Source organism: Dermacentor albipictus, chromosome 8, assembly GCF_038994185.2.
Source record: "Dermacentor albipictus isolate Rhodes 1998 colony chromosome 8, USDA_Dalb.pri_finalv2, whole genome shotgun sequence".
NCBI lineage: Eukaryota > Metazoa > Arthropoda > Arachnida > Ixodida > Ixodidae > Dermacentor > Dermacentor albipictus.
The window spans coordinates 68,977,705-68,993,219 of record NC_091828.1 but is presented as its reverse complement, the minus strand read 5'-3'; the positions used below and the strand labels follow the sequence as shown (position 1 = coordinate 68,993,219).

Sequence of the window (15,515 nt, the reverse complement as noted above, 5' to 3'; positions counted from 1 at the left end):
GCAAGATCCTTCAAATTGGGTTTGGCAGTGTCATATTCAGCTGCATGTCAAACCCCTTCCATAACAGTATGCATTGTTTTCTACTTTTCTCAAAAGCACCTATAAATAGAATAAATACAATATTCTTCGTGGATATGACGTTTCATCATCATCATCATCAGCCTAGTTACGCCCACTGCAGGGCAAAGGCCTCTCCCATACTTCTCCAACTACCCCTGTCATGTACTAATTGTGGCCATGTTGTCCCTGCAAACATCCTAATGTCATCCGCCCACCTAACTTTCTGCCGCCCGCGGCTACGCTTCCCTTCCCTTGGAATCCAGTCCGTAAACCTTAATGACGATCGGTTATCTTCCCTCCTCATTACATGTCCGGCTCATATGCCCATTTATTTTTCTTGATTTCAACTAAGATGTCATTTACCCGCGTTTGTTGCCTCACCCAATCTGCTCTTTTCTTATCCCTTAACGTTACACCCATCATTCTTCTTTCCATAGCTCGTTGCGTCGTCCTCAATTTCAGCAGAACCCTTTTCGTAAGCCTCCAGGTTTCTGCCCCATATGTGAGTACTGGTAACACACAGCTGTTATACACTTTCCTTTTGAGGGATAGTGGCAACCTGCTGTTCATGATTTGAGAATGCCTGCCAAACGCACCCCAGCCCATTCTTATTCTTCTGGTTATTTCAGTCTTATGATCCGGATCTGGATATGACGTTTAATGTATACCAAACCGTATAAGTGTAGTTAATTCGTGTTCTTCCCATAAGCATTACAGGAAAGTGACCCTGATGTGAAACGGGACACTGTGTCATCAAAGGCGATCAGAAGCAAAGGATGAGGTACGTTTCGATTCCACGAAACTAAATCAGAATTCATAAGAATGTCAACTATAGTAATACTATGTTGCATCTTTGTCTTTGGGTTTATGGCAACAAAAGTATTTTCAGCCCTGCCATAAAATGAAGAGGTGGTTACTTCGCCCCAGTTGACGGAGATGCTGCTTCTGTTATGTAACAACATCCGGTAAAGAAAATATAATCAGGTCTTTCACACTGGTAACCTACCAGTCAGAGATAAAAACAGACTTCGAAAGTCACTGTGTCACCAAGTTTCATTCTAGTCTCAGGAGGACGTTGTAGTACATTGGCACACTAAAGTTGTTCACAAGGTGTGGCAATGATCTAACCTCGGAATCGCATGAAAGAAATAAATCAACATTATTAAAAAGGTCCTCAAAACCAGTGCGGACACGAAATTCTCGGACAGCAATTTCGTCACTCTTGCATAATGAGCGATATTTAGGGGTCGATAAAAGGACCACCTATTGCGCGATCGTAGCCACCACCACAGCGTTGACCCCAGTGAACTTGTCCGTCGTCTACTGAATTTCACACGTGCGCCCACGTTCGTCGACGCCGCTTGCGCTCCAGCGACTCCCTGCCGTGTTTCGGCAAAGGCACGCGCTGCCGGTCCGAATATACGTCGTCATCAGTGTCTTGAACGTCAAACTATATCGGCCCCAACAGTGACCTCGTCGTGACGGTCATCGCAACGAGTTCGAAGAAGGTATAGCCATGATTCGTTCTTCTAAGTTAAAATTGAACGACATTACTTTTTTGCTGTCTATTATCAGCCATATTTCGTGAGTGACTTAGCTAAGAACTTAATTTTGTTTCTACACTCCCTTTAACGCTAAGCAACAGTTGGTTAGGTGCACGATCATTTACTACAACGACGGCTTTAGAGCTCGAAAGTTTGAAGCGATCAAGCTATTGTTTCGTGCAGTGTCATTGAGCGGAGATGCGGGTGGGAAGAAACGGTGCGGACAGGACAGACGCTCGTGGCATGCACGCTCATTTGAGCGTCTGTTCTGACCACTCTGCTTCTTCCCACCCTAATTTCCGCTCAACCACACTACAAGATGCACCAACCGGCCCAACAGTCTACGCTTCTAAACCTATAGTTTGTCGAGGAGGTAGCAGCTCTACGTAAAAATAGGCTGCTACAATTTTGAAGAAAGTTCGGATGGTCATAATGCAATGACAAGGCAAACAATGTGATATGACATAACTTGTCGAGTTGCTGTTTTATGTCCGTCAACGTGCGAACGCTGTATATGTGATCTAACAACTGTAAAACCATCCGCCAACCATTTAAGAGGGTAAACTCTCAAAATAATCGTCATTCCACACGGACTTTTTTTTTGGAACAAGTTACCGAGCACTGTAGTGAATTCCAAGACACTTGATTGATTTGTAAAAAACAGACAATGACTTTTTCCGAGATTTATTGTTTACATGCCCGATTACCTGAGTGTTTCTTTCTCTCTCTCGTTTTTTCGTTGTAAAAATACTATTTCTATGGTGTTTGCCTTTCTACAGTGACTGAGTTTGTCTACTATTCTGTATAGTTTGTACAGTTTTCATACACATTGATGTACCCGCTCCTGCTTGGGCACGGAGAGGGCCTAAAATTTCTGTAAATAAATTTAGAGGTTACACAATGCGGAAAGCAGAAGCATCAGCAAAATTATACGGCTAAATAGATCTCTGGCTGGCTGACAACTAACAAATTAAAACTGAACAACTGTACTTGTTTTTTTTTCAGGTTTATTAAGGAGCATACCCGCTAGAATGTAAAATCATGCGAACTTATCATGCGGATGACCGGCTTGAACTTTGCAAGTGTACACGCAGAAGTTCTTGAAGGTGTCATTTAATGAAGTCATTTCGTGTCCGCCGCATGTGAATAACCTCGTAATTGATTTAGCTTGTTCTGTAGGATGTTTGAGCAAGACAGCTTTTTAGTGTGTGGTTAACTAAATTATTGCATTATACAGTGTTTTAAGCTAAACTTTTATATGTCGGCACGGGAAACCACAACTGAAGTCAATTAGGCCAGGATGATAATTTTGCAAAACAACGTACTTTGTATCCTAGAAAATAATGAGGATGCTGTGAAGGTAGCTCCTGAACCCGTTCTTTTTTTATTAAATATAAAATTCTATCCCATGGAAAAGAGTGCAATTCCAATCTGACAGAGCATATCATTGACCTCAAGTTACAGACTGCCTACCGATACACCATCAGCACGAGACATGGCTCCAGAAGCTCCATTGGGAAAGCAAAGAAAATCTGGATTAAGTATGGGAAGCAAGCTATCGAGTACAAGGTTGTCGAATTATTAAGCTCTCTTGAATTGAGTGTAGATTGTGCACTAAAAAGTAAACCACTGAAATGGAATTAGCAATCGTTCCCTCTTTCTACTAACTTTATAGCATATTCGTAAACACTTGCATTACCTCAAATAAAATTCACATTTTTCAATAGTTTTTCCCGTTGTTCCACTGTTTATTCATTACATGCTAGAATTATTTCTTAAAACACTTTAGGCACATGTATAAACTACATGTGCTGTTTTTTTAAGTTTTAAAACAGATTTATTCGACGATATTTGTACGTCCTTAGTGGGTGTAGATTTTTGCATGTGATAGCACTTTAAGACAAGCACGCGCTATGTGGATTTATTAAATGGATATTTCTTATTGTTACTTTCCATTCATTTTTTTTTCTTTCTATATCAGGCAATGCTACGGCGGTACCTCTTGTAAGCGGCTAAGACCTCGGCAGGCTTTTCGCCGTTAGTTTTTGCCTACGGATGGGATATTATAATCTCCCTACAAATGAAGGTCTTCCATTTTGAGAACAACAATGAAATGTTTTGTACAAGCTCGTAATATAACCATTTGTACACGGCTGAGTTTTTGCAATACAAGCAGGTAATGTACCGGCGTTCAACAACGGCTAAACCTGGCCGAACAGTTGTCGCATTCAGCAATGAACTCATCATCAGGTGGTAATGGAAGGAGATGTGAATATGAGGCCCTGTCTGACACAGAGGAAACACCGGGCTGTAGAGGGAGTACTGTTCAGAAGGCATAAAAACCGCACACACATTTCAATGCCACGTAGGGAAGCAAAATACAGGCGGCGGAAAGGCCGAAAGCTTTGATGGGCGGTAGTTGCATGGCTGCCGCCTAAAAAATCAAAGTGACAGTAGATACAGCGGTCTATGCACCTGGTCCACAGCAGCGGTAATTATACCGAAAAGGCCGCGAAAAGAAATTATGGGTGAACGTTGTGAACAAGAAGCACAACAAAACAATAAAGCTGGTGGGTGCAGCAGGTCATATTGCACAAATCCAATGGGAACACAAAGCAATGTCGTCTATTCCAGCTTGCCGTGGCCGTCACATCCCACGTGACAGCAGTGAAAAGGTTTGTGCGCTGACAGTGTGCGCAAGGTTGTGTGCCGACAAAGTCAGCTCAATCTTTCGCACAAAAGGCCCCGTGCTCAGGGAGAGAGGGGTCTTCAACTCCAGCGGCTGCAGCGTATGGCGCGGCCGCGCGACATTGATGTTGAACTCAATCTGTGATGGAAAAGAGTGGCGCCGAGTGCTGATAGCCTTGTCCGCGTTGTTTTCCCCGCTTAGTTCGTACTCAAGCGATAGGCTGCGCGAAGGTAAATTCGCACGCTGCTGCAACCGCCCTTCCCCACTCCAACATCTCGACGGCGAGTTTCTGCTGTCATCGAGTGAGATGTGTTCATGTTTGCTTGTGCGCGCGTGACATGTTTGTTATGTTGGTAATTGAGCGAATGTTTGTAATTTTGTACAGTTGAGATAACTGCTGTCCCTGCTTGGTGTACCTGTCTACTAATTTGTTATCGCAATAGAAGGCTTCACCTTTCTGGTAAAACTGCGCCTATTTATTAAACAATCCTTTGGGTTTGGTGAATGTGTTTTTACTATTTCCCATAGGGCGCGCATTTTTTATATTGACTCTCAAGTTTGCAGAAGTCGAAGGCCACCACCGCACTGTCATAAAGGCGTTTGACATTGCAGAGTTTTCTATGGGTGTATGATTGTAGCACCCGTACCTCAAGTCACCGCCTAGTAACCTGGCGTTGCAGTCGAAGCATCTCGTTAAACATTCACGCTGAATTGAAGTTTTGGACAGCACATGAAATGCTCTGAATTTACCTTCAAGGCCTCGAGCGCTTTCTTCACGATATCCGGGTGTTGGAACACGAGAACGTGATAGACATTCATGACGCCCCAGTGGTACACGTTGTTTGCCCACAGTTTCTCCTGAGCCCATTTCAGGGAATCTGATTTCCCGATGTCGTCGACGAATTCTGCAAGATGTCTACGAACAAGGAAACAATATAACAGAGCCATTAATTCGAGGACCGAGCAGCGCCCAAGATACTGAACAAAATAATACATCTGCAGTCTTCATGGCTTACTTTAAAACCATGAAAATGAGTGGCCCTTGTTGTTTGAGATGCAACGACTTTGGTTGTTGTCGCTTGAGATACATAATTCTCGCAGGTCGTACCACGAAAACAAAAAAGGGAAAAAAGCTTTTTAAATGTAAGGTCCATAAGAAGATGATATTTTGCTAATTTGTGCAAATTAGGAAGCCTACATGGCCATGATTGAGATCTTTTCAGCGATAACAAAATTTGCCTTTACCCTCATACACGCCTATTGTCACACAGTACCTTGATTTCGTTTCCACACAACGAATTTTGCAGCTTAATATACCGCTCTTTCGAGGAGTACTCGTGGCTACCTCTGAGGGTGCCTACCACTCTTCACGGTTTAAGGTTGTCGCCAGCTTAAAGGAGGCCGGGAGGCTAATTCCCATCAATTCAAAGTCACGTAACTGCAAACAAGAACAAAGTTAACTAGCTACCAGTTAACAGTTGGGGCCCACTCTCTCATAATTTTACTAGAAAAAATGTGCATGAGCCAGTGACATATTTTAGGAATATTATGACATACGTGTGCTATATTCTGTCGCTCGCCCAAACTTATGACCTCGGCGCAGTGCATCTCACAACTTACAATGCGTCAATGGAGCATCCAAACTGCGTGTGGTTGCCTTGAGTGGCCAGGTCGAAGAAACGCTGTAACTTGGGCGTCGTTTGTGCGCCGCCGACTCCGCCACCGCAAGTCACATATAGAGAGTCGAAAAATATAAAGTCGCAAACACCGTCCGGCGGGACCTCCATCCTGATGTTGCAGTCCACGGTGCACACTACAGAGTACAAGGTCGGGGGTCTGTAAACGATGGCTTGAAAGAGAAGGCGAAGGACCATTTGCAATGACATTGTGAAGCATTCGTGAAAATGAAATGCCAGACCTCTAAACACATTTCCTAGTTCCTAGCCAGTAAGTATATAGTTATAGTAAGTCTATCGTCTCTATATCGAGTAAGTTTACAGTCTTTGTCGTCCTCCATTGCGTTTTACTTCTCTTGGTACCCATTCTGTAACCCTAATTGACAAACGGCTATCTAACCGGCGCATTATATCACCTGTCCCGCTCCATTATTTCATATTCATGTCAATTAGAATACCGTCTATATCAGTTTGCTCTCTTATCCCAACCGCTCTCTTTCTTTCTCTTAAAGTTATGGCTAGGAATCTTCGTTCCATCGTTCGTTGCGCTGTCCTTAACTTGTTCTCAAGCTCCTTCGTCAGTCTCCAAACCTCTGCCCCATATGTCAGCACTGGCAAAATGCACTGATTGTACGCCTTCCTTTTAAGTGGTAATGGTAAGCTTCCCGTCAAGAGCTGGCAATGTCTGCCGTATGCGATCCAACGTATTCTTATTCTCTCATCCATTCTCCCTTATTCCATACATGTAGACATTTTATAAAATTATAGATATAATACTAGGCACGCGGCTTCGATTGTCGCCTATGTAGCACCTATTCTAATGGCAATTGAGTGATAACTGTCCTGGGTCCCGCACTATGCGCTCTCCGGTTCCAACATATGACTTGAGAAAAAAACGGCCTCATCATGAATAGCAGCTGCTAATTCTCGAGGCACTCACGTGGTAACGTTGATGCGGTCGTGGCCGGTGTTGTCGTAACAGTCGGGGTCGTAGCAATTGCTTTACTCGGGGTCGTAGCTATTGCTTTAGTCGGGGTCGCGGTGCTTGATGCTGGCTCAGGTGAACTGGAAGTAGCTAGAATAGTTGCTGCTGTGTTCATTCCTGACGATTTCGTTGTTACACTCTGGGTTGAATCCTGTAGAAGTACATATATTTAGCATAAATGTAAAACAAATCGCAAAGACATTTCTTAAATCAAAACCTTCTTATTGACCCTCCGACCCACGTAGTAGAGGTGTTTAAGTAGACCACTGCTAGTGATAAGACCATCGCCTTGACAAGACTCATTACTCAGGTGGCTAGTTACCATGTTTCGCAAACTTACCACGGTATCGGCTTTGAAAGGGTACTAACACAGTTAATCAGAGTCGTGAAATGCATTTGAATGTAAAGTGTGCTTTTCTAGAAGTATTTGAAATATTCATTGAAACCGGAGTTATCGGCAACGAACGATCCCTCTTTCTTCGCTTCGTGGTGCTCCCGCTCCTTCTTGAAAAGCTTCCATTATGGAGGCAATGGTTGGAGCGGAGAGGTGGGCACAAAGCTCCGCCCACAAAACATCACCTCGATGAGCATTTTAGCGCGACAGCGTTAAAGCCGTGTCGCAGAAAATCCGGCGTTAGCTGTCCGGCGTCGGCGTTAAGTTTCGGACCACACATAGCCAGGCCGTTCTTTTAACTAATTGAATTCCTCAAGCTAAAATACGTGGCAAAATCGTAAATTACGACTTACACACAACCTACAGACATGACAGATCTCGGATTGTAATTTGAATATACCAGAAAGCATAATTCGATTAAGCGAAATATCACACCTCTTGCCGCGTTTCTACAAGGCATAGACCGCTGACGGCGTCCGGCACTTGCGGACGCCGGCGTGTAAATATCTCGGAGTCCACAGAACGGCGCGCCCACGGATGGCACTTTCAGCCTAGAGAGTGGGTCACCCTGCGTGAGCTGCCTGCCGACGCACCTACATAACGGGTTTACGCAATCTCAAACGCGGACACACGTTAAAGCTAAAGGAACCGCGAAGCAATCTCTCCCCGATGCTGGCGCTCTTCATAGCGGAAGTGTTGTGACAGAAAATATATGCAGTGATCGAGTGATAGCCATTTATATTTCTGGGGCGGGCGTGATACCGTGATTCCTAGTTTTAAATAGTAAATGTGTACTGCAATTTATATGGCCTGTACCACAAGGAAGCTTACTTTGTGAAGTTGCGAATTACTTTGCATTCACTTTCTTACCGACATTTTTTACGTTGTCACTGCCTTTGCATTGCAGAAGTGCACAATAGTCTCACAGTTTCGCACTCTGCGGTCATGGAAAATGCCGAGTTGCTACGCTGATGTGAATGTCAATGTGCGCAGAAATTCTGCCCAAGAACAACGATACAATTTCACACGCAGGGGCAGATAGCGGTGGCGGTTAACAAACTTCAACGACGCCACAATCTTACGTTGTGCAAGAGCCGGCCAATGTGGAAAAGACAATGCACGCGAAATACCGCAAGTACAAAACTAAGTTTTTATCAACAGTTCGAACACACTATTCTGATACATAAAACATTGCGAGTATTTCTTGCGTCGGATATGATATTGTGGGTGTTCACAAACTTATTATTAGTTTGATGAAATTCCGCCAACAGTTATCCGCAGCAGGCTTTACGTGGTAATGTGCCAACGACAGGGTTTGGAAGGAGCCGATGGAAAGCGTGACCTATCTTTAGAGTGAAAAATATGGAGGGCGCTTAAGCTAGCCTTTTAGACTGGAACGCGAGAACATTCGAAGATCTGTGTTTCTTAGGCTTCCCGGCAACTGGCGCTTATGTAACCTAATGTTTACCGGGAAGTGCTGGCGACGAACACTATGCACGAAGGCGAGCTTTCTCGTAGAAACATGGCTTCACCCGTACAAAAAAAATTCTTGAGAAGGCATAGAAATATTGTTGGGCAATGTTGAGTTTTTTATTGAGGAATTATTCAGTGTATGTTGGAGAATTGTTGGGTTGTGTGTTGAGCACTCTTGAATATTGACCACTGAAATCAAATTGAAACACCATTGGGTACCTCAATGTTGAATAATTGCTAAGTCACCATTGAAAGTCCATTGTGCTTAAACGGCCCGTTGTGTTTGTTTTGTTAAAAATTGTTGAGTTACCATTGATTCTGCGTTGAACTAACGTTGTGGTAGTTCTGTTGACCTGTTGTTGAGTTATTATTGCCACAGCATTGAAAAGCATATCGTGGCACAGTTGAGATGCCATTGAGATTTCAGAAGTCACCATTGAAATATGATTGACGTTCCGTTGGGCTACTGTATTTTTATTCATATATTGAAATTGCCTCGCTGTTCACACTTGCATGCCCCGGTGCCTGCTCATAACTTTCCCAAACACAAACAAAATCAAAGGAGAGACTGATCAACTTCAAGTACCTTTATTTACACTAAAGATGCGTGCACGTGAAACATTATTACAGTACATAAGGCACCACTACATCGAACCTGGAGACACAGGCTAGTACCTACAGCACTCTAGCAGTGTAAATACATCTGAAAAAAACCTATACATATGAATCCAATCAAAACGATCATTGTGCTCTTCACTTTCGACTTGAGTTTATGACTAGAAGGCAAAACGACTCAAAAGGCAGGGCTTAAGCATACCCTTGTAACAACCAACATTGAACACATGAAAACTTAGATGTGCTTGCATGTGAATACACAAAAGACATCTGAATATGTTACATTAAGATGTTGCGCACACTAACACATCACAGGAAGAGCTACGGCTTACTGTGAGAAGGCAAAATAACCAACTTGAAACAAATGACTTCACGTAAATGTATACAACCTTTAGCACACGTCTTTCACCGCGATTAAAATTTAATGAAGTACCAAATAGACATGCCTGAGCTTTGTCTTCGAGATATATATATTTTCATGTTGCCCAATTATTTTATAAAATAACATCACTCAACTTAGCTATTATTTGACGAGACATCATTTAGAAAGTTATCGGGCATGATGAACACCTGAATCGGGTTTCTGACAAGCCAGGATTGCTTTCTTCAGAAATAAACTTGTAAAGCTTTTGTGTAATGAAAGCTGCTTATCTCCCTAGCACAAGTCAAGAACAAACAGTACAACATTTGATTATGTTCATTTGGGGTACAGAGGAGTTCGTTAGCGGCATTTCCTCAATCTAGTGAGCTCATTTTCAGGTAATCTTTCAGGACTTGCACAAAGCTAATTAAAGCACTTTTTAGGGCTTTTTTTTCCTATACACAGCAACTAAGCGCTACCTCAATCAATAAAGAGATAAGGAAAGGCTAATACCTTGAACGATAAGAGAAAAAATAATTATTTAGCACAGAAAATTGGTAGTAACACATGGCTAGCACAATTCCAAACAGCTAAATAAATGGTCACCTGCACTTTCAGTATCAAGCACCCCAGAAATAGTCATACAGTATGAGAAAAGGTTCCAATGACTCGACAGCCAGATTGCTGAGACAGTGAAAAACGCAAATAAATGCATATACGAATCACCAATTACCTCAATTTCGCAGACAAAATGTTAATTAAATAGCACCAGAATTTTGCTGCATAAAATACATAAAGGTTGCATAAAAATTGGGACAAAGCAGTAACTGAAAGACAGAGGGAGCTACAGCACCCATGTTGAAAAAGATTACAAGCAAAATGATATATATGCATATTTAGGCTCACAATTTTCGCTCCAACATATAGAAAAAGAACGCGTGCACTTAGACCATAAAAAGGTTCATGTGCCTGGAGAATGCAGCGCAGTACAAAGAAGCGTCATGAGAACCTAAAAGTAGATCTTACTACGAATGCTTGCAACCTACAATCAGGCATGTGCCATGTCATGCCTTCAATGAATGAAATTCATAAATCTTACACACAAAAGAAGTTACCATCACTCTTATTGGCTTCCTCAGGGGACTCCTTGAAATTGAACTAGAAAAATGTACTCAGTGTCAAAAACAAAGAGAAGATAAGACCCTATAGCATTCTTCCTGAAATAAAAAGCGCAAATAACTTCATGTATCAATTCTATGGACACTTCGCCAATTCGGTGTACATTTATATTTCACAACCACCCAAACAGAGACGAGAAGGATGAATTAAGGTAGGAACACACATGAACGCTTACTCAAGTGGAAGTTTATTCCTGAAGACGAAGATTTTAAACACACGTACTGGCCAACCTCACAAAGAAAAAGCCCTGGATGCACAGTATACACAGCCCGGCACAACAAAAAAGGACCGAAATACGTCCTGTAGAATAAACATGTGCGTCATAAACTAACAGAAACATGAAAACTGAAAGGTTTCTCCTGTAAGCGATAGTAACGAGAAGTACTGTAGCAACTCTTTCCCACTAAGGGTCACAGAAATCTTGCTTATGAATATTTCTTCGTGATCAATAAATAATGCTTCCATAAGTCCTTTTGTGTTCTGGTCTTTGTGATGAAACAATCGTTCTTTCTGCTCTATACCGCAACACCAGTGCAGTTCCAGAAGCAATATTTATTGATCACAAACGAAACAAATGCATAACCAAGTTATCTGTTGCCCTTAGTGGGAAAAAGTTGTTCTCAAAAGAGTATTTCCCGTTGGGTAGTATCACTTATCGGACAAATCTTTCGCTTTTTCAATAGATTTGACCGATACTTCTCGTTTTTCACGCACATTTATTCTACATGAAATGGTTTTTTCATATTTTTTTCTTGTCGCACGTGGCTGTTTCTGCCACGCACGCACGGATTTTTACCTTTGCCAAGTTGACCAGTGTGTTTAATACCTTTGTCATCAAAAGCAAACATTTAGTAGAGCTTGCGCTCGTGTGTGCTCCTACCTATTACGTCGTCCGCCTCTGTTCGTGCTGCTGTTTACAGTACCCACGTATCACTTGGTTAGGCTGGTAAACATTCTCACAAACAAAAGTAAATGCCTCCCCTCAAAAGGTAGCCCATCCTTTACTAGTAAACGCCAGAGCAACTAGAAAGTAAGCCTTCACAGCGTCCATGCAGCAGCTAGTACACCACAGAGCAACACAAAAAATAGTTGAAAATCCCACTTGATGGAGTGTGGCAACAGAGATGCGAGCTTGCTAGTGAATCAGCCACATATCAACGGGTGTCTCTTGCACGATGCCAAGGTGCTTTTGGCGTAGAACACTTTAGCATCTGGGAATTTACTGCATACGTAACCTGTGAGAAGGTAATGTGGACAGAAAATGAGATTGCGCGGATTAAGAATCTGCCACACACTGCACATAACTACGCACGAAATAGAAGTACACACTATACTGGCAAGTAAAAATTAGCGACTCTTTACGAGTGCCGTCGAGAAAAGGAAGGACTGGGTTGCTACGGTAAATGTTAGCTAAAACACGCACAGCGATGTTTCACAGTGGGGGAAATATTCCCGGCTCTCTCACAGAACCAAAGACCATGCGACAGTGCATAGCCCATACCAAACAGATATCGAATCTTTGGGCAGAAGTCCAGTAGAAGTAATTACCTAAACATACGCCGAGAGCGATGCGAGCGTGAGCGTGCCTGTACGAGTGAGTACATGTACCGTTTCTTTGAAGCTAGCCGCTCCGGCGTGGCTCCGATCATACCGCGCGATTTGTGTGCAGAACGTCGCGTACACGCCCTTGCGTTGCGCGGTCGCGACCGCGCAGTGAGGTAGCTTCATGCACGCGTCATTCTTCACCGCGCGAACGGTGCTCGAGTGCGACGCTTAGCTCGAGGCGACAACGCGCCGATTGGCGCTCCTTTCGTTTCTGGAAACAACGCATATTCGGATCGGTCCAACTCAAAGAGGCAGCAGAAAACGGTGGCATGTTTCGGTTATCGCTTATTAAAATTGTACAGTACGCCTTCAACGGCAAACCGCCGCGCTAGATAAAGATGCGTATTGCGGTAGTTTTGGCGGTGATAGACGATAAGGTGAGCCCGTCGGCGGCTGTGTTCTTTGACCACGTCACCACACCTCTGTTCATTTGCGCTGTGTATCCGTGTACAGTCACCGCGCGGAAGATGTGACTAATCGGTTGGCCGTTCTCCGCAAATCCCAGACAGGCGAAATATATTTCGCAGTGCGCCGCATCATTAGTCGCAACCTAAATCGAGGCGCGCTTAACCGCTACGGCACAAAAGGTGATCACACTAACCGTATGGTATACGATGAGCCACTACGGAAAAAAAATAATTCTGATGTTCCACGTGCCAAACCAACGATCTCATTATGAGGCACGTCGTAGTTGGGGACTCCGTATTAATTTTGACTTCCTGGAAATTTTTACGTGCATACAATTCACAATGCACGAGCGTTTTTGCATTCCGCTCCTTTAAAATGCGGCCGCTCCAGGGATCGTATCCACGACCTCGAGCCCCAAATTGCCATGGAGGCCGCCATAGTTACGAAATGCGTAAGCGTGAAGTGCAACACTGCCTTCCGGTACGAGTGTGGTACAAGCGTAGCACAGCTGCACACCTGCTGCACGATTATTTGTCGCGGTTCTCCTAAACCCGTAGTGCCTGCCTAAATACCTTGAAAGGCAGCGCGCCTCTCACGTATCGGAACGCGATAACAAGCGCTTAGACGGCATACGTGATCCCCCATGAAAAATGACGTGGCCACTGTACAAAATTATCACTGCGCAGAGAAGCCGATCCTTATGTTCCAATTGTGTTCTCTCATACAAATGAAGCAAACGTTATTAGACAGGAATAAATGAAGCAATGCAATTTTACGCACATGGGGCGCCGCTGCCTGTTCGCCTACCATTGTTTCAAACGAAGTGACGGCGGCAGCGAGAGTTAGTATCGCGCGCATTTGCTTCGGGGAATGCGGTTTGCTTGAAGAAAGTGAACGGTGTGCTTAACATGTCACGTTCGTCAATGTCAATATAGAAAAGAAGGCTACGTGCCCAAGAAAACGAGATTACTTACCTATCTTCAGAAGCGCGGCTGCGACTGTTTCGGGGTGCCTTCTCTCCAACAGGCATCATGGCCTCTGCCGCGCAACTCATCAAAACCGTCAGGCTCGCACATCAGTAGAAGACTAGTTGTTGGGTGAGTCAACCACTTCACCGGATAAACGTCCCACTTATCGTCGTTAAAGCATTTCACTAAAATGTGCGTCATGATGTCCGAAAAGAAAATACTTTCATCAAGAAGCACGAGGCGTGAACCACCGCACAACTGCAACCGAATAAATGAGTCCGAAAGCCGTTCACAGCTTCACATGGTTTCACTATCGTATTCAGTTATAAAAACCTTTCAAACACAAAATAACGGAACTTAAGAACCACTAATTGATTAGCAATAATTTTTCATCAACTAACCTTCATAAATTTTTAAGAACTACCTAAGTTATAGCGTAAACAATAAATACAACCAAAAAATGCGACTACGAAACTAGCGGTAACCATGTGTACTGTTGCAAAAGTGTGCGCAAAACGAAGTTCGGTTGCGCCCGTTTGCGTGCACACATACACACCCGAACGCTACCTTAACGTTTGTCGCGCTACCTAGAAATAAAAATTACTACTAGTTTTGCTATTTTTACAAAAATAAAGCTTCTAAAATAGTTTGTAGCGTCTTTGCAGATGACAAGGTGACAAGTAAGGTACAATAAGAGTCCGTTACCTGTATTTCTTTCATTTCCCTTTGGTGTTCTTAACTGAACATACGAGACCTGCAGGCTTGGAAAATGAGAAGACGACAGTTCGGCGAGGCTCAAATAAATCGCGTGCTTCTTGCAAGGCGAGAAATGGGAGCAGCGGCAGATACAGCGTTTAGCTGTGATACTGTTGCGGCTGTTGCTGAATCTGAAGCTCTTTGAAGTCAATGGTTATAGCGGCTGCGCGCTGCGATCTCAAAGCGCGTTCATTCTTTGATCTCGAGTACCACGGACATTGGACTAAAACTATATTTGCGTTACGGACAGAGGGTACGTCGCAGGAAATTCGACGACCTCACCTGTGTATGTTTGTAGCGTGTGCACGCTTGCATCCTACGGTTCCCACAGTGCGTCCGATGGTAGCATCGTCGCCTGTCGGCACCTGTCTTATCGCCGGCCGCGCTGCCGCCGTGTTTACTTTTTGGGAACTCCACATGCGCGTAGTTACCGTGTTTGCAAGTGAATTTCGCATTTTTCTGCTCCCCGAAACGTGCTCATTTCGCATCGTACCAATGGTTATGTCATCTAGTGTATGTTAAAACGACGATGGCATTTGTACACCGGTGAAGAAATAAATCGTTATGAACTTGGGCAGTCATGAATCTAGCCTAACGTTGCAGTTTTTACGTAGCGAAAATGGCTACGAAAGTGGGGCGGTCCCGGACAGGCGCTTTAAAGCACCAGCTGTAGCGACAGCACCAGGAAGTGGCACGCGGCGCACACGCCTAGCATTTCAGAGCTTACTGGCTTTCGAATGAGAGGAGTATGCGCTCGCTCGTGGCCTGTTGGTTACAGTACCGGGCTCGACGGCCGACGTTC

The 15,515-nt window shown here is 43.8% G+C and overlaps 1 protein-coding gene across 4 annotated transcripts in view; it reads right to left on the bottom strand.

Annotated features, from left to right (window-relative positions):
* LOC135914502 (uncharacterized) overlaps positions 1-15,515 on the bottom strand; it is a 73,912-nt gene that overhangs the window by 29,482 nt on the left and 28,915 nt on the right. For 3 of the 4 annotated variants that reach the window (XM_070522859.1, XM_065447387.2, XM_065447389.2), the window contains exons 7-9: positions 6,910-7,105; positions 5,914-6,142; positions 5,044-5,209 (exon numbers count right to left, since the gene is read on the bottom strand). In XM_070522859.1, the coding sequence (XP_070378960.1) occupies positions 5,044-5,209; positions 5,914-6,142; positions 6,910-7,105 (591 nt within the window). The remainder of the gene's footprint in view (positions 1-5,043; positions 5,210-5,913; positions 6,143-6,909; positions 7,106-15,515) is intronic. The other variant, XM_065447388.2, reaches the window with a different exon arrangement.